Source organism: Gossypium hirsutum, chromosome D10 (genome assembly GCF_007990345.1).
Source record: "Gossypium hirsutum isolate 1008001.06 chromosome D10, Gossypium_hirsutum_v2.1, whole genome shotgun sequence".
NCBI lineage: Eukaryota > Viridiplantae > Streptophyta > Magnoliopsida > Malvales > Malvaceae > Gossypium > Gossypium hirsutum.
The window spans coordinates 30,479,804-30,502,789 of NC_053446.1; the positions used below are offsets into that span (position 1 = coordinate 30,479,804).

Genomic DNA, 22,986 nt, shown 5'->3' on the forward strand with positions numbered 1-22,986 from the left:
GCAGTTGTTTGCGGGTTAATGCAGAGTTTCGACTTTGTTATTAGGGAATGTGTTAGTTGATTGAATTAAGGTTTTAAATGGATGGTTGGTAACTGATTTTTCAGTATTTTATTGTGTTAGGAACTGGCTTAAATGCTCCGGACCAGTAGTGAGACGTTCACCCTTCGCGCCCTCATTTCTCACTAAATCAGCGTACGTGAACTAATTGATTTGGATTTTGAAATTGAGATATGGTAACATTGTTTTGATCAATCCAATAGAGGGTGTTTTAAGGTTGATTTAATAACATCTTACCTTGATAATTTTTTTCTTTTCACTTAGGTTCAATTTCAATTTATAGGAGGAAATGCGGATTTCGTAAGTAGTGCTGCGATTGTGTGAAATTAAGGTGTGAGTTCTAACTTGTAAACTTAAGTGCTTAAATTATATTTTTAGTGGTTAAATTGATATTTAGGCTTGTTGGTCAGGCTTATTTAAATGGCTAAGTGATTTTAAGGTGACTGAATTAGGTATGTTTCAAGCCCTAATTAAATGCAACGATTCTAAAATTTGCATGGTTGATTAATTGTTTGTATGTGAGATGTTGTATGAAATGACGTAGATGATTTATATATAAAACGAATGTTGGTGGTATGAAAAACATGTATTAATATGTAAATAATGATTATATGCTTGAGTGATGTGCCATACAATGTATTAACTGAAAGTCTGCTATACTTTCACTGGAAAGATTGCCTATGAAATGATTATGAAACTAAGGTATCTTAGAATGTCATAGTATTGATGGTCAAATCGAATGCTTGATAATTGTTACTACTAAATCAAATTGAATGATATAATGAGGGCATGTAAAGCATGCTACTAAAATGTAAATGTAATGGAAAAAAGTTCTTGGTTGTATTCTGTATGACATATCGCATGTGCATGGAGTGGGATATTGTGGGTAACGGAGGAGTTTCATGGAGTAATGGCGGTAAATTAAGCCTGCATATATGTTGTCAGTGCACTGCACCAAGATTAAATAGGAGAATGATGAATATATTGCATTTTGAATGGTAGTTTAATTGCATTATGTATAATAGTGGTTTAACCACATCGAGCTTGGCTCGTAATGTTTGGAGTTTGGTAGACAAGTTCTGGGGAACTCCTGGTGTGTAGTGGATGGTTGGGTAAGATTATTTTTCTAATGCATTATGTCCATGACACACTCGAAACATAATGTTTTATGTTATGTGATATGTTGCATTAATTTATTGATTGATGTTTTTATGGATAATTTAATTTTCTTACTGTTTAGACTCATATTGAGCTAGTTAGCTCACCCCATAGTTTCAAACATCTCAAGTAATGCTCAAGACTAGGATCGGACACGACACGCAGACATACGTTGGACTTCAAACTAAATAATTATTCTACATAATTTTTATTCAAATTCATTTGGTTTTTCTTCTAGACTATAAAGTCATTTGGATTGTGGTTTGGGTCTTATTCTGTTTTTGGGTTTTCATCCATGCATACTCAACACGTTAATTTGATTTTTAAATCACATTTAGAAATTGGACAATACATGAAACTTGGCTTAACGTTAAATTTTTCATAAGTTGAGTTTCCATTGCAATATAAGATAATGAGGTTTTGTTGAGTGAAACAACGAGCAATGTGTTTTTTGAAACCACACTATCAATAAGAAAATGGGTTAAGGATGATTTAATTAATTAATGAACGTTTCCCAAGATAACAAGTGTAAACATCGATTTTTCTTAAAAAAGAAAGTAACTAAGTGGAAACATAGGTGGCTAGTGTGATCTTCATAATTCAATCATAATGTGTAGGCCGAATTGGGGAGGTTACAAGCAGAGTCTGTTACCTTCTCAAATAAGAAAATCTTTCTTTTCTTACCTTGCATCTACTCCAAATGAGGACCCTCTAACTGTTATGGCCCAAGTCTCAGAGATTATGTCTATTGAGCAAGGTCTTTAAAGTGGGGTTTTTAGAAAAGCCAGTCAATGTTGTAGAAATAAAATATCTGATTTAGAGAAGGCTGTAAAATCTGGCGAAGACTCTTTGGCTTAACTACGCCATCAATATCGAGAAGCTACCAATTTGATTGAAAATCTAGATGCACGAATTTCTACTCTAACTGGAAAACACAGAGATGCTTAAACTAAAAATGAGCAGCTAAAAGAAGAAGTCGGTTTATTAAAAGATAAAAAGCTTGCCTGGAAGAGAGGTTCAGAGCTATAGGAGAGAGTCACCAAACAAAACTAGAGAGCCAACATTGTTTTCATGATGAAAAATCTCCTCAAGGCCTTACTCGAGTAGAACTCAAACCTGATTCTGCACGCCCATTTGGCTATAGGTCCTCTTGATCCCAAAAAATTAGACTTCAAGTGTCTCAAAGATGTTTCCACTAATTCACTTAACTTCGATGTTTACCATCCAGAAGGCGAAGAAAGGGAAACTTTCTAGAGAGATCAGAGGCAATAAAAAGGTTTTATCATTCCATCCACGCCTATTGTTGAAGACAATGAGGAGGGCTCAGTATCTTAGGATCATATTCCAAAGGGCATTTTTTCCTATTGAAGAGGTCCCTACCAAGGCTACTGATCAACCTGGTGAAGGCAAGGACTGAAACCTACTTCTTTTGTCATGTAATGCATTTCTCTTTATCTTTCATTTTGTCAAACTTTGAACCGTGTAATATTTTTTTCTTTCACATTAATACAATCATTCTCTTACATTCTCTGTTGTCTTACTTATTATTTCATTACATGTTTTACCTTACACGTAAACAAAGTTGTCTACTCATACTTAGGAGACTAAGCCAGGCTCGACACATTATGCATACAAGTCTCTTTCATCTTTATGATCCAAGAACTAACTAAATCGGGCTCTGATACCAAAACTTGTAATGCCCTCAACCTGATCTAATTCACCAGATCTAAATCTCGAGTGATACAATGCAAATACAGACTTATGTTTAACTCTTACCTAATTATCATAACTATTGCAACTTAATTAAAATAATCTCCCAACCGAAATTTCAATTGAATATACATTGGACAATTACTATTACCATACAAGAATTTCTACTACAAAGATTTCAGGAGAACCCATAACTTAATTACATTATCTCAAAGTGTAAATCTTAAATAATTTTACTGACTGCATTTATGCTACCAACTCATTTTGTATGCATTAAAGCCCGCCTTGACACTTCTTTGGTGGCGTCCCCTTTGGCGTAGACCCAAATCGACTTACCTGTAACATAAAGCATAGAGGTAAGCTCATGAAAACTTAGGGAGATAAACAACCATTTACCTTAATCATTTTTCTATTTCACATCTGGTAATTCAATTCACCATCTCATTGTTCTTTGTTCTTCAACTTGTCTCTAGCGAATATCTTCCTAGAATGTCATTCTTTGTACTATAGATGTCACCCGTGATTGTGGAATCATGTCTTACTTTCCACATCTTCGATACACTACTCACATTCTTCACTCTACACTTTCGTAATTCCTTAACCATACCCATTCTAGAGGTCCATACAGACAAAATACTATTATTATTACGTACATACTCTAACTCATCGTTTTTTCAAAATCCATGAATAATTTTGTACATAGATAGAAGATACATTCTTTAATTATATGATTTGATCCATTCTAGAGAATACCCTTTTTCTAATAACCTTATTCAATTTACCAAACATACCCTTTACTATATGTTCTTCAAGTCCAATTAACCCATACTTCAAATCCGCCACATGCTTTGGCGCATTCTAGTTTCTTTGTTATTGTCTTAAGACCATACAAGATATGCCATAACATTTCATACGAAGCTTGCCAAAAAGGAAGCTCATTAGAATATCTCATCAAAGGTGTAACAAGATATGCCACAAGGGCTTTTCCTTCTGAGTTCATTACAACTATCATTCCTTCAATGTTCGTCATGAATGCCATTTCTTTTCCTTAGAGTCTGTTACAGAGGCGTTTCCTTTAGATGGTTTCCAAAAAGGTCATTCTTTAAAGTGTACCACAAAGGCATTCCCTTCATAGATTGCCATAAATGCTTCCTTTTTCATAGATTTCCATAAAGGCTTCCATTTTCATAAATCTCTACAAAGGCTTCCTTTTTCATAAACCACCACAAAGGCTTCCTTTTTAAGAGATCGCCATGAAGGCTTCCTTTTTTGGCGTTTTTATGATAGGGACTCGCCTAGACTTACATTTCATCAGGTTTGCCTCTCATCATCTTGGGTTACATAGAGAATCCTTTTTGGGTAACCACCTTTTTTTAGTTTTTTTTCCCTATAATGCCATAGCCCAACTATATTCTTACATAATATGGCGACATGACCATGGAATTTTCCTTTCAAAAATCATGTTTAAAGTCCAGACTGACCCCTATTAGACTCCACCACGATGAACAGACACAAACTTAGTTAACAACCCTTTCATGTATTAGCACCAAACTTAACATACATCTCATCTTGCATATCCTAGACATGAGCTTATAGTTATATTTTTTACTCCAGATTTCTTATCACATACTTCATACTTTTCAGTTTCATACAAACTATACATGCAAATCTTATCCAACTTTTATATATGAGCATACTTATCGTACAATCATTTTCTAAACTTAGTTCATAGTTCATACGATTCTTCACAAAAGTATCTAGAATAAACTAGTAGACATATACAATAGTCAACTTAGGGACTCACGTGACACCCATGAACAACAACTTGATCTCCAAATTCAAACACCCATCACAAAATATCAGCAATTCATTGCTTATAAGACATAGGAATATCATTCATATGACTTTTATAGCCATCTAAACCCAAGATAATCCCCCATGCAAAAACCTTACTTCCTCACATTATTGTTCATACCTTCAAAATAGATTTACTCTTTTAGAAGTCAACATGCAAGTCCATAATACATACCCAGGATATGGAATAACCTTCTGCATGAACTTTGATTCTTAGTTTCAGCTTAGCAAGAAAGATCATTGATCAGCTTCAAAGTTAGCAATGGTATTTTCAAATAGAAGGAAGAAGATAGCTCCCCATTTCTTATAAAGCTCACATAAATATATATGTAAAATCCATGTTCTCATAGTGGAACTTTACACGTGCCAGCAACTTTCAAAACTGCCTTTATTAGTGGCTTACTTCTGTAAAGAAACGTATACAAGAATCCAAAATCTTTACATATCCTCGATTTATCCCTTCGTTCATTCTTGACCATCTCGTTAAAACATAATGTGCACCATAACTAGACAAACTAGACGTACCTTACCTTTGGCGATACCCTTGACACACTTACCAATCTTGTCTTCTTTACGACTCAAACCATTCACAGAATAATCCTTTTATGATACTCTATCATTAACTATGCCTCCGTTCTATCTGCCAAAACCATCGATTGGGCAAATAGGATCACACCACTCAGATTACTTAGGGTTGCTCACCTAAACTCAGGACCCGCTAATACTAGGTGTTACATTTTGAATTTAATTTTGTTGAGTTTGGAATGTAAATGTGAATGATGAACTATGTTTAAATTTTTGGAGAATACATAGGTAGTTATGCTTAGTAAATTTTCAAATTCATGTGAAATAGCTTGAATGATGCTGTGGTTGGTAAATGGAAGCTTTGGTATGCGTTTAATTTGATTTTATACAAATTTAAATGGACAAATATGTACCATTTAAACCACTATTTTGTCTTGGCAAAAAAATAGGTACCAAATGGCCACATTTTATAAAAAATAGGGTCATCATCTCGATGTGAAATTTTTCTCATTGCAATGTTGAAAGACAATTTATGGCATCTTTAAGTAAGGTGGTCCGACGTCATGATGTGACTCACTATTTTGAAGACGTCACGACGTGGAGTCCAAGCTTTCAAACCTTTGTAATTTAGTCCTAATTCATGCCTATGTCACCAAAACAACTTTTGTAAGCTCAATTTAGTCTCGATTTCAATTTGAATGACAATTTATGATTATGAATGTGATATAAATGGTTGTTACACAATTTATTTTAAAATTTTCAGTTCCAATTATTGTGGTAATATCCCATAACTCGGGTCCGATGACCAGACCAGGTGAAGGGTGTTACACGAGAGGTAATAATTGGTTAGTTATTAGTGAATTCACTAAAACCTGAGTTCTATAGTTAAATACAACCACTGAATTGATTTAATCTTCTGCCACTTATTTGAAATTTCGTTGATTGTTAATTTCTTTTCAGTAATTTTAGTTTAAGGTTAGTTTGAGTTTAGGCTAAAGTAATTAATTAATTTTATTATTGTTTTGGATTTACACCACTAATTCGTAACTTAAATAGATTATTATTTATTTTTTGTAATTAAATTAATAGTGATTTTCTCTAATCGAGAATCCCTTGGATACGGTTCTCGGAATACTTACCAACTGTTTTATTGCAAATAAACTATATTACAATTTCACCCGTGTGCTTGCAGACACCCCTGCTTGATTATATATATTGTTGCTGCAGTATTTCTAGTCCAAACGCTCAAACATTTTGTGGCGGTCGTGTATTAATCTATTGAATACACTTGATGGATTGACCTATATGAGAGTGAAGTGGGGCCACTTCTATAAGACTTATTGCAAAACCTCTAGAGCACTCATGAAAAACTACGTACATGCACTGCCCATTAGTGCGCAACTGCGTCAAACAACAATATTATAAGTATAATGTGATTGATGAGAATTTTAATTCATGCCAAGAATTCTTGGCTTATAAGAAATTTATTTTTCACCAATTATTTTTTGGAAAATCAATTTGAAAACAGTGAAAGCAGAACAAAATTTTAAAAATTTTCTTTTTTAAAATTAACTAGTTGAGATATTTATAGCAATAAACCTATTACTTGAACTATACCTGTGTTTTTAGATTAGGAAAACTTCATCTTTCCCGAGTTTTAACCACTTGATCTTCTTCGCTAATCTCAAACTCGATTTGCTAGAGTGTAGGCTGAATTTACAATTAAATGAAAACTTTAGTGAAACTCTTAAGATCTAGAAATTGAAGGTGAACTCTATCCAAATATAAAATTGATTTTTGGTAAAATAACTTGACTATATTTTGAAAGAATATCAACATATATTTAGTGTCTATTTGACCTAGCTATTAGTTTCTATTTATAGAGAAAAAAAAAGTTTTATTCGAACAAGGTATAAACTAAATAATAATATTTTAATAGGAAAACTAACTCTCATTATGGATAAACTTGTATAATTTAATGCTCTAGTCTTTAAACCAAGTCATGTAATTTATCAAACCCAATAAATATATTTATTATACCCAAAATATTATTTATTTATTTATTTAATTCAATTATTTTCTCAATCCAATTCTAATTCCGTTAAACTCATGTCGACTTTACTATACTAGAATCTATGCATAAATAATCAATTTAATTAACTTTTCTCATGAAACTATGATGACTTTATTAATTTAATTTCCACTTTGAACTTCAATTATTTAATTATAAATTAATTAAATAATAATTTGAAGAATTTAATTAATTACTAGGTCATCTCTTGTTCATAACGAGAAAATGCATTCACTATGGATAGTGATACATGCAATCTATTTCTCTAGTTTATCGTTTCACATTTTCATATCATCGATTAATGCAAATAATCAATGTTATGTCAAGCTAGCAGAAGGACCGATTGGACATATACAATTAGGGCTCAAATTATTTGTAATTAAGTTCCGACTCTTCATCTATTAATTACAACATTATTTAGTCATGTAGTCATCCCACTAAAGTACCATGATTGTGCTCTCCCTATTATATACTATTACAAAAACTACTATATCAAGTGCTTGTCTAATGACCTTGTCATATGTGTGTTACCTTCATAGGACATTCTTCATCTCTTTGGGATAAAATTCATTCTCCCAATATGATCTTATTTTTCTCATGGTAACCATTACATCTTCCTTCATTAAAAAGTCAATTACTAACAAATAGTAATTAAATCATTTAATGTCAATGTTACTTTTTCATCTATCATGTAATGCCGATGAGAAGATAAATGACTCGTGGCCACGTTACATTTCCATCTATCATGTAATGCTGATGAGAAGATATCATCTACCCTTTTTTGGGGCTATGAATTCCACTATCGTAGGTGAATCTATGCCATGAAGAAGTCATATACCAAATGTACCAACATTTGGCTTTATTACCAATTGAACTCAAGCTATCATAAATCAAAGTATACGAGTCATGTAAACATAGCCCTAATTGTTATAAGTAACTAAATCCATAAATGGATCTAGGATTTACTCTACTTAGGTCTTATTTAATGTATTGTCAGTCCAATCAATCATATCTATGTCTCTATCTTTTGGGAATCATCCGCTCCAATACTTAGGATATGATATGTCCCTATTTGGACTTGATAGACAACAATTGACTTGCTAAATTTTGATTAAACTATGAACTTATTTAGATCATCTATTAACACAAGTTATCTTCTTGCATTATGATCTGACCACAACATGTAGCTTAGTATTTTCTAAACGATGGATAATCAATGAGCTAATATTTGTTTTTATTTTGTTTTGCATGCAAAAACCATTTAAGGACATTATACAAAATATATTAATAATGATGATGGAGTTTATCAAACCAATTTGCTCAAAAAAAACACACACAAATATATAGACATAATCATTACACTAGGGACACTAGATCCCAATATTATTTTGTAAATCATTTCTCATTCTTTCTAGTTTTGGTTCATAGTCCAAAAGGCACCAGATTCGATGCATTATATCTAAATAGAAGATACTCAACAAAATTTTAACCTTGGATCTTTTGAAATATGTGAGCAATTGTTGGAAAAATTGAGGTATTACAAAAGAGCCAAATCTCACATTCCATAAGAAAAAAACCTTTGTTTATAAGGGATTGTGCTTTCTTGGGCTAGTAAGAACCAAGTTGAGAGGGTTGACTCATGCATGTGAGAATTGGGCCCTAATAGTCATTGTAGTGTAGGGCATTTTTTAAACTATTTTTGGTTAAGTTAAATCCACTTACCTTTGCTATTTTTAATAAGCAAAAATCCTATATATATCATGGTTTACTTTGATTATGAATAAACCTTAAAAATTCTATCATTCTCCTCTGTCTCGTCCTCTCCTCCTTAAGGTTGTTCAGTATTTTCAGTTGAGAATAATTTATTCCTATTCCTGTTTTATAATAAAAGAGCCCGTGTAATAATTTCCTAAGCCTCGTGAGATTTATTGGTTCATGAAGGGAGGCAAGTAAAACCATAAAGGTTAGTAAACAACATATTGTTTCTTGTTCTTCCCATAAAAGAAAATGGGAAATAAGTATAAGATAAAGTACGGTGTTCCATCCTCTCCTTTTAATGGAGGAAGACAATAGCAGTTTGGTAGGACTGCCATTAGTGATGGTCGTAAAAGCACTTGCATCTTTTGGGTAAAAATGTAGATATCGTCCTGTTGCCTTCAATACATCAATTTCAATCAAGTGTAAACTACACAATTAATTTCTAAATTATGGATAAATTTTAGTTTTGATTATTAAATTATTTAAAATTTTTCATATAAGTCATTAAACTATTTAAAAAAATGTAATCAATTAATAGGGAAACTGGACATTAATTTCCATTAAAAGTATAAGCAAATCATAATTTTATACAAATTAGAACAAAGGTCATAAACCCAAAATCAGATTATAAATACATCAGATAGCTTTTCTTCAGGCATAAAAACCCGTTCTTATTCCCAAGAAACCCAATTCATATAATCAATATATATATATATATACCTGGACAATGCTGGGGACAAGTTTGGTTATGAAGAACACCATGGACGTCATTCTTGGACTGAAATTCTCTTTTACAGTTCTTCAAAATCTTCTTGAAACCAACACCAGGTAGTTTCTTCTGTTGTCCCTGCATGTATTCTTGATATTTCTTGCAAAACTTCATCTCTTCTTAACAATAAATTATTATTATTATTATTATTATTACTTTTCTTAAAAAAATTCAAAACACACACGACATTAATACTTGGTTCCCGTTGGGTTGTTTCAATTAACTTACCCAAACACACAATCGAAGAACAAAGGAAGAAACTGTAGGACAAAATATGTTAGCGAACGATTCGGTGATAGAAGCCAATGTTTGTTCATTGATCACTGCAGAGGTATTACTGTCGTCATCATTTTGTTGTTGTATCCTAGAAGACAGACGATCAATGTTTCTCCAAATACTATAGGAGTGGTTGAATATGTCTTAAGGAAACTGTGAAAATAGCCTCAACATCTAGTAAAACTCGATTCTCTTATTCGATTTATGGTTTTTCAATATCTTGTTTATTTAACAGTTTTTTTAAGACAGATTCGACTGCTCCTGTGGTACTTGGAGAAATGTTGGTCGTCTATCTCCTAGGATACAACAACAAAATAATTACGACAATAGCACCTCTACAGTGATCAACAAACAAACCTTGCTTTCTTCTATCACCGAAACGCATGAAAATTTGGAGAGAAAAAAAAAGAATTTTTTAGAGTGAAATAAAAGAGTTGTAGAAATATGAATTATGATGAAAAATAAAATTATATAAATAACAAATGAGATTTCATTGAGAATTAAAGTGTAAGTGTAAAAAATCTATGATCAAACTTTTGTACGTGTGTAGAATTTTGTATATAAAAAGATAAAAATATTTTAAAATAATACCAGAAAATATTTTAATATTTATTCAATTAAATTATTATGATATCAATTGCTGCCAAACAGAACAAAATGGCTCTATTTGTAAAGCAGGTAACTTAATGTTAATAGAGAGATTTAACAATGAAAATTATTTGTTACTACACCGGTGCCTAGTATATTAGTTATTTATATATGTATTATTGCATTCCAATTTATAGTGTTGAAGGTTAGCCAAACAATACACATGAGATGGCATTTCCAAATCTGAAATACGACCATATTATTCACTACTATTAGTTAAATTCGGCATGTCTCATCTAGTAACTAGTTTTGAGCCAATCATATAAATTGCTTACATAATACATAGTTTATTGTTTTTTAACTAGTTTTGATCGAAACGACAATCCAATCTTTACCTTGCTGACACAGACAATCATGCAAAACGCGATTCGACTCAGTTCACATTCTACTCACCCGAGGGGAAGATGAACCCATTCCCTTTGCAATTTCCCTCAGAACAAACTTGAGAATCTTCCCCGTTGAAGTCTTGGGTAATTCATCCTTAAACACCACCGTTTTGGGCACCATGTAGTGTGGCAACTTGGCTCTACAGTACTCCATAATCTCAATCTCACTGGGTTTCCGAGTTAACTCAGCTTTCAAGCTCACAAAAGCACAAGGAGTCTCTCCCCAATACTCATCCGGCCTAGCCACCACCGCTGCTTCATTGATTGCTGGGTGAGTGTACAAAATGGATTCAACTTCAACACTGCTCAGATTCTCCCCGCCGCTAATTATAACATCCTTTGAACGATCTTTGATTTCCATATATCCATCAGGGTGGATCACCCCAACATCTCCGGTGTAAAACCAGCCGTCTTCTTTCAAGCACTTGGATGTGGCATTTGGGTCCTTTAGATACCCCAACATGATACAAGGACCTCTCAAAACGATTTCCCCAAGGCTTGACCCGTCTCGCTTTACACTCAGTCCTGACTCGGGATCCACTATGTCCGCTTCCGTCACAGTCAGAGTTCTCACTCCTTGTCTCGCTTTCAGCCTCGCCCTCTCCGCCAATGGAAACTTGTTCCATTCCCTTTTCCAAGCACAAGAAACAACCAGTCCTCCCGTTTCGGTTAACCCGTACCCGTGACTCACTATGAAACCGAGTGACTCGGTCCTGTAAAGAACCGCTGCTGGCGGTGGAGCTCCAGCGGTGAGGATTTGGACTGGATTTTGGAGAGGTTTAGTTTCAGGAGAATTTGTTAACATGTTAAGCACCACGGGGGCTCCACACATATGAGTGACGCCATGTTTTCTGATCAAACTATAGATGATTCGGGCGTCGAATTTTCGAACGCAAATATTAGTTCCACCGACGGCAGCCATCCCCCAAGTGAAACTCCACCCATTAGCATGAAACATTGGGAGTGTCCATAAGTAAACAGGTTGTTTTGGAACTTCCCAATGGATTAAAGAATCAACGGTGTTGGTGAAAACTGCCCTGTGGCAATGAACCACTCCTTTAGGAGACGAGGTGGTACCTGATGTATAGTTCAAAACAATCGGATTCCACTCACTTTCAGGCCGAATCCACTTGAAACCAGGGTTGCCTTTCTGCACCAGACTCTCATACGTGCAACAGAAGCGAGAGTCAATGGTGGAACTCACACCATCATCCTCATCATCTTTGATTAAGACCAGAAGTGGGGGGTTTTCGTTGGGAGGAAACAAAGAGATGGCTTGCAGGGCCAGAGACTGAGAAAGGGTATCGACAAAGAGGAGCTTTGATTCACTGTGACATAGGAGGACGGAGACAGTGCGGGCATCAAGGCGGGTGTTGATGCTGTTTAGTACAGCACCAGACATGGGAACAGCGAAATGAAGCTCGTACATTGCTGGGATGTTGGGGGCTAAAACGGAAACGACGTGGCCCGTTTTGATGCCGGTAGAGGAGAGGGAAGAAGCTAACTGGAGACATCGCCGGTGGGTTTCAGACCAAGTGTAGGAAGTATTATTGTAGATGATGGAGGTGCAATCACCGTACACGGTGGCTGCTCTGTCTAAGAAGCCTAGTGGGGTGAGAGGGGAAGAATTTGCAGGCCGTGACTTTAGCTCTTCCATTAATTTTCCTCCTTGAAACGCTGGTGGTTTGGGTTTTTTTCTTTTTCTTATAACCTTTTAGAGGTGCGTTTTGTGGGTGTGTAACGATAGAGATTCAATAGTTACAAGTAAACACAAATTAAATTTTGAACATCAAAAACGGAACATAGATTAGATTGGATTGTTCAAACAGAAAAACAAGGGAAGAAACAGGCGACTAATTAAAGCTCCTCCGGTGTGGTGTTCTAAAGTGAGTCTCGAAGTCAAAGGATCTCTGTATTTGTATAGCTTATCAGTGATTGAAATGCCTAATCATGAAATGCATCCCTCTATTTTACTGAAATTGACATTTTAGTCCTCTTTTTATATAATTACATAAGGGGAACGAGGTTACTTGGGATCAAATCCAAGCTTTTATGCTTATAACATAATATTTTTTCTATTGGGTCAAGAGGTTGTTGACTTAATTCTTATATTTTAATTTGCTTTACAAAAACTAATAAGTTAGTCCCATTAGGTAACACTATTAAATATTGCCTTTGAATTGTTAACCTTAAAATCATCGATTTTTTTAATTCATATGCACAAAATAGTTAAAATAAAAAATTCAACAATCTATACCGAACAAATTAGCAAAAAAATAGTGGTTCAACTTCATGTATTTACCAACAACTAAACTAATTTTTTAGTTTTCGTAAAGTACAAAATTAAATTTTGACAAATTAAAACTGTGGGACTAACTTATTAATTTTCATAAAATAAAAGGATGGAACTCATAACTTGACCATTCTTTGAAAGTAAGATATTGAAGCAAAGAAGGAAAATATCCTATATGGCATGTCTAAAATGATGATAATTGACATCTCTAGTTGGTTGACACATCATCAATTATATATTAAAATAGTAATGGGAACCACTATTATGCATAATATTTACCATAATTAAGTTAATATGTATTTTTAGTTAGAACCTACATTAATGTTTAAACATATTTAGTAAACAATTAATTACTTGATACAGTTTTACCATAATTAGTTTATCTAATATAAATTCACCATAATCAATTAATATATATTAACCATAATTAGTTCACATAATATAATTAATCATAATTACTTAATATATATTTACTATAATTAGTTTACATATTTACAATAATATACATTTGTGTATCACATTTAATAATAGCTACATAAAATTGAAAAATTATATATATTTTGTGACAAAGAAGAATAAAAAAAATTACATCACAAAATGCAATCCCCTAAATGGGGAGACTTCAAAAACTTGTAATCATTTACTATCCAAGTGAACCAACTTGACCAGTCTATCAGCTTCTTAGTTCTCTTCTTTAGGGATATGGCAAATACTCTAATGTTGAATCCGAGAAAACAACTGAATAATCCTCCTAATCAAAGCAAAGTTAGATCCTCCTGTAAATCCCTCCTTTATGGCATTAGCCACTTCAAGGCTATCTGTCTGAACCAATATATTATCATACCCTCGATCAACCAAGATGCTTAAGCCATCTAATATGCCCCACAATTCAGCCTCGAACATTGAACAGCTCCCCAAGAATCTGTTAAAGCCAAAGATTCACTTCTTATTTCGGTCTCGCACAATTCTGCTAAAGCAGAACCATCCTCACGCCTAACGAAACCATCAGTATTCAAGTAAACCCAGTTTCCAGGCAAATTGGAGCATTAAATCAGAGCCTAAAGCGAATTCGTTGGACCCCTAGCTATTATCATAAATTGTTTGGCCCAGCTATATTAGACCTTAATAGTGTCATTGCTGCTCCAAGACGAACCTTGAAAAATAAAGAGATTGTGATTTTTCCATATACGCCATATGAGAATCTCAAAAAAGCACTTTCATTAGACCTCTCCAAATCCCAAGTCATGCCTATTCTGCAGGTTTGATGTGATCCATTCTTGTAAATTACCTGAATAAAAGTTAACAATTTGATCAGTAGGAATTAAAAGGTTCCAAATATCCATTGCAGTAGGACAATCCCCAATAGCATGCAACATATCCTCAGTGATATGCCCACAAACCCCACACACCGAGTTATGGCCGATACCTCATCGAACTCTTTCCATATTAGTGAACAACCTCTGCTTGAAAGCAAGCCAAACAAAAGACCTAACCCTTTTGTGGTCCTTGAAACTTCCAAGGGATCTTCCACACAACTTCTTTCGGCTTCCAGGAATTTTCCTGGATTTCTCCATATGCACTTTTAACCAAAAAAGAACCTGTCGATGTACCTCCCCAGATAATCCTATCAGCACCTATTGTCGAGTGTGGTGGAGGTACCCTAATAATAGCTACATAAAATTGAAAAATTATATTTAATATGTAAAAAAAATCCATGTATCATAATTAATATCAAAATATAAATGTATTTAATATGAAAGAGAATTAATTTTTTTTGTCCTAATATATATTGATCATAATATAAATTTTAAAAATTAAACATTTGCGGTTTGTTTGAGAAAAAAATTATTTATTACGCATGTATTACAATAATTAAACATAAAATATAGAATAGTTAATACAATTTTAAACTTAAAATAGAAACATAACGAATAACTCTTGTAATAAATAATATCACTTCAAAATAAGTGAAAAATTTTCTTCTTCTTTTTTTTGCTAAAAATAAGTTATCGAATTGGTTAAATATTATCTATTGAATTAGTTTATTGCTAACCTATATACTAAAACATGTGTAAAATATAATATTCCTATCGAACGTAGCACTATATTATAGTGCTTTTACTTTCTCAAACATAGTATTGATGAAATTTTGTACCAATTTTTTAACAAATAAATATAATATATTTTAATTAATATACACAATCAATTCATGCATCGCATGCAAAAACATGTATATATATACTACTTATAAAATCCCTTATGGAGTTGATAGCATAAATTAATTGAACATCAACTTAATTGAAAAAAAGTTAAATTAAAAATATTAAAAAAATTATAAGGATATGTCTTTTGATATTTATATATTCTTAAACTAAAACATGAAAAAATGTCAAAAATAGATTGATGGTTAAGTCATGAAGTTCAAGAATTTATGGGTGTGGCTTAATATGTTAATTTTTATAGTTTTTTTTTGTCGGTAAAAAGATCTCTTCATACCTTTTTAATTTTGAAATTAAGTAAATTGGTTTTTATTAAAAAATTAGGAGTAATTTAATCCCTGACAATTTTGAAAGTGAACAACTAAGAACAATTAATTACGGTGTTATTGTCTTCTATCAATTGTACACAATTTTGATTAGCACAGTAACAAATTTAGCTTTTAATGTTTACATATTTTTTTTCATTTTGGCCTTAATTCTAAAAATTTCAACAAATTCAGCCTCAACATTTACACATTTACACAAATGCTAGGGGATAAATTGGTTAAATTAGAACCAAATTGACAGAATGTGTGAACTTTGAGAGTTAAATATATTATTATACCAATCAAAATCATGTACAATTGATGGAAAATATTAACTTCGTGATTAATTGTCCTTAATCACTCATTTTCAAAATTGACAGATATTAAATTGTTTTGATATTTTTAGAGTGACCAATTTGCTTAATTTTAAAATTGAGATAAATTGGAAAAAAAATTTTACCTTTTTTTTTCCTTCACCCACAACTTGGTGTCATATTGTTGGGGATAAACTCGTATAAGCAATGAACAAGTAAAATAAGTAAAGAAATTGAAAAGATCGAACACACAAATTTTACGTGGCAAAACTCCTCAAAAGAAGATAAAAAACCACAAGCAAAAGAAGATGTCACTAATATATAAAACGAATACAAAAGTGGAGAGATTCAAAAGAAAACCTCAAAATCCCAAAAGAAAACCCTTCAAACTCAGAACATAGAACTCTCTCAATCTGCATATTGTTTGTGTGTAAATCTAGGGTAACTATGGCCTATTTATAAGCTGAAATTCATATATTTTATGACTAGAATATCCCAAGGTTAACCAAAGTTCAAGTGAGAAACTAAAATTGAGTTTCACTGAGAGAAGAAAGCTAAGAAACTTGAGGAACACGTCGCCACGTAGTGGCGTGGTGTTTGGGCATCGGGACGAAGACCGATTGTGTCGTTAGGACGAAAGTCTTCTTCTAGTCATGACGTCGAGGCGAAGAGTCTTCCCTTGTTGCGACGTCACTCACTAATTTGGTTGAAATGTGAGGCATATTTCTACAAATCTCCACCTTGACTTGTATTTCACCTAACTCCCTTGCCAAACCCTATTACGGGCCTAATTGGATCTTTGTCAACATGTTAGTCGGATTGTGTTCTATTTCAATTTTATGAATATGAACATCCCTTTGAATGATCACCTTTCGAACAAAGTGATAACAAATTTTTATGTGTTTTTTCCTTTCGTGATACATTTGATTTTTGGTGAGATGTATGACACTTTGACTATCACAATATACGATAGTTGCCCCTTTCTCATTAACTAGTTCGTAAAACAGGCCTCTTAACCAAATTGCTTCCTTTATAGCTTCAGTGATTGCTATGTATTATGCTTCAGTAGTCGATAAGGCTATTGTAGATTGAAGTGTAGCTTTTTAGGTAATGGCACAATTTTCGAAATCAAATAGATAACATTTAAGAGACCTCTTTCAATTTAAGTTTTCTGCATAATCTGAATAAACATATTTGACTAAAACCTTTTGGCTTCTTCCAAACTCTAAGCATATATTTGAAGTATCTTGCAAATTTCTAAAACTCCACTTGACGGCATGTTAGTGTAACTTACCTGGTTTTGACATGTATCTACTAACAACACTAACAACATGTGAAATATTGGGGCGAGTGCATACCATTGTATATATTAAACTTCTGCTTGCGCTCGAGTAATGTACTTTTGACATGTACCTTCCTTATTCCTCATTCTAAGGGGAATTTAAAATTGAGAGTTTAAAATGTACAGCTAAGAGAGTTATTACCAGTTTTGAGTCTTACATCTCAAATCGTATAAGGATCTTCTTGATGTACCTTTGTTGCGACAAAAATAATTTCCCCGGAACATCTATCCTTTGAAATTTCTATCCCCTAAATTTTCATTGCTGGACCTAAATCCTTCATTTCAAATTTAGAATTAAGCATGGTTTTAAGGTGTTTAATTTCTAATGGATCTTTAGTTGTTATCAACATATCATCAACATAAAGTAACAAATATATGAATGAATTATCATGCAAACATTCTAAATACTCACTGTAATAACCAATATTTGCCCGACCCGTTGCACAAATAAAATAACAGTCCAAATACATAGGCCCAAGTGGCCCAACCAAATTTAACCCCACTTTGCCTAGACCCTGGCCCAATCACGAAGAAGCCCAACAAGAAAAATCAGAAACAGAAAACTCCTAAGGTTTCCAGAAATTCCTAGCGCCGCAGCAACCATACCACGCCTCCACGCACTGCACCACGTCCACAGCTCGTACAGCCTCCGTACTTGTAAAATGAACAACAGCACTAGACAAAGAGAAGAGGAGAGAAGAGCATTTTGTATTTTTTTATAAATCCCAAACAAGGGCATGTATTTTAGGGGACACATCTTAGAATATCGAAAATAAGAACAACAGAGGTTGATTTTTTTTTGATCTATTTACTCGTCGTTTTTTATTTATTTTATTATATTTTTATTTTGTTTTACGAATCTGTTAAATAAAAAGAAAACAACAAAGGAGAGGGGGAGGAGAGACTTACCCAGAATCGCCCTACTGATACCCTCGCCGGAAGCCTTTTGTGGCCGTGGAGATCGGACTGAGGGAGGGCACGGATCTCTCTTTTCCTTTAGACTTCGGGCCTGAAGGATTCGACCTTGGAACAGGGCTCAAAGGGGAGGCTCAAACGCGGCGGTTCCACGGCGAAGCCATTGTAGCGACCATGGCCGAAAGCCTAGGCCTATTGTGGGAAGGGAGGCCGAGAGAGATTTTTTTTGAAAATAAAAAGAGAAATGTTTTTTTTGTCTTTTTTTAAGTATTTCAATGGCTCAGAAAACAGCACCATTTTAGCCTTAGTAACCCGCGCGGTGACCCGACCCAGGGGAAGGATCCGCGTGTTTTCGCTTTAGTGGGAGATTTTCGCAAATGGTCCTCCAGCTTTTATAGCGCATCCGGATCAATTCTTTCACTTCTTTTAAATTTGGCCTATCATTTATCTTTTGCTTCATTTTAGTCCATATCGCAGAGCTGCATTTTGGGAGGATAGGGAATATTTCCCAATTAGTCCCCCATGTTATTCACGCACTGCATTTTTGTCCTTCAATTTTATTTTATTTTTTCACTTTTTTCTTTCTGATTTTGTTTTAAAACCAATTTAATCCTTATTAGCTTGATTTAATTTGCTCTTTTTTAATTTATTTAAGTATTTATATTTCATTATTTTTTGATATATTTAATTTTTAAATCTAACCTTATTTTTATATTTGTGCTTAATATTATTTTAAATCCTTTATGAATGTTGTTTAAATTTATCACATATTATTATTTTAAATTTATCATATAATTATTTTAAGTTTTCATGTATCATTCTTCAAATTTATTAAGTATTATTCTATATATTTTTATGTAAATTTAATATTATTTATATACCATTTGTGATATATTATTAATCCCATATTATTCTATTTTTACTTATTCTCATATATATAATTTATCTCTTTTTAAAAAACCTACTTTATTATATTTCACCCATTTCAACTTTTTACATGTATTATCATGTATGTATTATTTATTTAGATTAACATGTATATAGATATTATTATTTTATATATTACTTATTTGGATTTTCCTCATTTGTAATATTTACTTTAAGATTTATTTAGATATATTTGTTTCACACAATTTCCTTTCTTTCATGTTTTTTTGGTTATTTCAAAACTTGTACATTGGGTTGGTTTTTGTGTTAATTTGCTTGTTTCTTAGTTTTTTATTATTATTAGGTTTTAATTACTAATGTTGATATTTACATGTGATGTGAGATTATTGCCTTTATGTGTATGGTATTTGTTTATTGGTATTTATGGATTATTTGTGTTCATTAACATATAGGTTTACGAATTATCGCCTCGCGTTGTACGTTATTATTCCATTGTTTTTATTTGTTTAAAAAATTACGTTTAATATCACTCGAGTATCAAGAGCAGTTTTATTCAAAAAGTTTTTCAAAGATAACACAAAGTTTGGTATTTGGGATCCTCGAAAGATTTGAGCCCTAACGTATTGGGTTCTAATATTTCTCGTCGAATCTAAATAACCGAGATTATTCTTTAATCAAAGCATACGAATAAAAAAAACTCATTCTCGGGAATTCGATACGTTGTGTCCTAATGCATTGGAGATGAAATGTTGTTTTCTCAATATGAGGATTTTTTCCAAAAAATAAAAATAAAGGCAATATTCGATGTTTAGGAATTTTGTGAAATCAAGCTCTAACTTACTGGTTTTGATTTTCTCATTTGACCCAAATAATCAGATATCCGTCTCAAAATGCATAGGTTTTAAAAGTCAAAAGATAAACTTAATTCTGAGGATTTGAAATGTTGCACTCTAACTTACTGAGTGTGATAATTTATTTCTTTGAAATTAGTGAGCTTTATCATCGAATTCATTTTATTCAAGATAAAAGGATTGTATTTTAAAATCTTTTCAAAACTTCAACACTAAGACATTAAACAATCAATTCGGTACCAATTTTGGGCGTCACGAGGGTGCTAATCCTTCTTCGTGCGTAACCGACTCCCGAACCTATTTTCTCAAAATTCGCAGACCTAAAATTATTTTCAAGGTGATCCGATCACACCTCAATAAAGGATCTGTGGCGACTCCCAGAATTTTCATTTTTTAAAAGTCGAACCCCGTTTTTTTCAAATTTAAAATGGTTTCGATAGCTTGGCGACTCTACTAGAGATGATAAGAGAGTCAGGCCGTAAAATTGATTGTTTTTGTCTTATTGTCGAAAATTAAAATTTTGATTTGAAAAAATTAGGATCTTCTCTTTGCATTTGTTTGCATGATTACTGTAAATTGAGTTTTATATTTTTGCATCATATTGCATAAAGACTATTTAGTCTTACCCTTTTAAGTGGGAGTGAGAAGCTACTCCTTCGTGAGGTTTTCACCTCCGTGCAGGATAGTGGATCACTTTCGAAATACATCTGTACCTATGTATTCGTGAGATTTTCATCTCCATGCAGCCATAGGGAAATGTATTCCCCTGAACCGAACTTGGTCTGTATGAGCCTATAATGGGTGAAGATCGAGGAATCTGCTGGTTAGGGTACCTTGACTTTAGAGCCAAACCGCATATAGATAGCCTAAGAACCCATCCTAGGTAGAGCGACTCCAAATCCTTAGTGGTTACCTGACTAGGTCCTTTTGTTTCCCTTGTTTGCTTATGTTTTGTACTAACCCCTCTTGTTGTGTTTTGATTGCATTACATTTGCATCTTAGGAAAGAGATATTGATTCAAGTCTGATTACTAAATTAGAAAGCTTGTCATGAAATACGAATTCCTTAATAAAGTAGAAAACAATACGACTGGCTGAATATATTCTGAGAAACACAAGAAGGGTGATGAAGAGTTCGTGACCTTTACTTCGTGGCCTAAGGGTTCAAGACGATTGTCCAAGAGCCTTCAACGTTTCAACTCCCTTAAAGAAGCTGATGAGCTTTATGAAGATGGGCAGATGATGGATCATGACCAAGATCAAGAAAAGGAGCTAGCAGTGGCATCTATTGGAAATTGGTGAGATTATCTCAAACATGCGGATGAAGAAAAAGATCGATGTTGTCTCTTGGAATATAAGGGCGAAGCCATACATGCTTTTGCTTTATGTAAAGGAATTTGCTTTCTAGAAAAGTTTCCTAAATGTAATTGAATCAGAATCAACGTCTTTTTAGGCATGCATTTCATACATCTGCATCGTATGCATTAAAATCCATTGAAAGAGTCTAATTGAGTAAATTTATTTTAGCTAATCTGGAAAACCAACCAACTAAACATCCTTACAGTACTCGTCGCAAAACTAAGGAAATGGATCAAAGATTAGAGAAATTGGAGCAAATGCAAAAGGATATGCAAGAACAGTTACAAGTACAAATGCAAGAGCGGCTAGATAAAATTCAAGAAGACATGATGGAAAAATTGATCAAGGCTCAAAAAGATGCGATGGCTGAATTGACACATCTACTAACTAAATGTGTAAATAAGGGGAAAGGTCCCATGGTAAATGATGAAGAAGAAGACAAGGATAGACCTATCTATCCTCCAGGCTTTACGCCTCTGCATGCGCAGGTTCAGACTGAGGTACCTCCGTACAGATCATCTGTTTCAATTGGGCCTTAGCGGTTTCAAACCGATGTTTCAATATCGATGAACTTTCTAGCTGGATCAGGTCCTAACCCTGGTGATAATCTGGTTAATCTTGCCGTCCCGGATATTGATGAAGCAGTTGAGGAAGGAAAGGCGAATGCAGAATTGCCAAAATAGTGGGAAGATAGGTGCAAATGGTTGGAGGAAAAATTCAAAGCCCTGGAAAGCGCCGATAGTCACCATGGAATTGATGCAAAAGATCTAAGCTTGGTTCCAGACTTAGTACTCCCTCACAAGTTCAAGATGCCTGAATTTGAGAAATATAGTAGGACTAGCTGCCCCGAAGCTCATATCACTATGTTCTGTAGAAGGATGACTGGCTACATTAACAACGATCAGCTGCTAATACACTGCTTCCAAGACAGTTTGATAGGGGCAGCGTCCAAATGATACAATCATTTGAGCCGCACCAAGATTGGATCATGGAGGGACCTAGCTCAAGCATTCATGAGGCAATACAGTCATGTGACAGATATGGTGCCTGATAGAATCACTTTGCAAAACATGGAAAAGAAGCCAAGCGAAAGTTTCAGGCAGTACGCACAAAGATGGAGGGAAGTCGCTATCCAAGTCCAGCCGCCGCTCCTAGAAAGAGAAACTACGATGCTCTTTATCAACACATTGAAGGCCCCGTTCATCACTCACATGTTGGGAAGCGCTTCGAAGAGCTTTTCAGATATAATCATAAATGGCGAAATGATTGAAAATGCCATAAGAAATGGG

The 22,986-nt window shown here is 33.7% G+C and overlaps 1 protein-coding gene across 1 annotated transcript; it reads right to left on the reverse strand.

Moving 5' to 3' along the window:
* Window positions 1–10,995: 10,995 nt before the first annotated feature.
* On the reverse strand, window positions 10,996–13,180 carry LOC107914845 (probable acyl-activating enzyme 6). Its single transcript, XM_016843892.2, has one exon. The coding sequence runs from the start codon at window positions 12,867–12,869 to the stop codon at window positions 11,205–11,207; it is 1,665 nt and encodes a 554-aa protein (XP_016699381.1). The 5' UTR covers window positions 12,870–13,180; the 3' UTR covers window positions 10,996–11,204.
* Window positions 13,181–22,986: the final 9,806 nt, after the last annotated feature.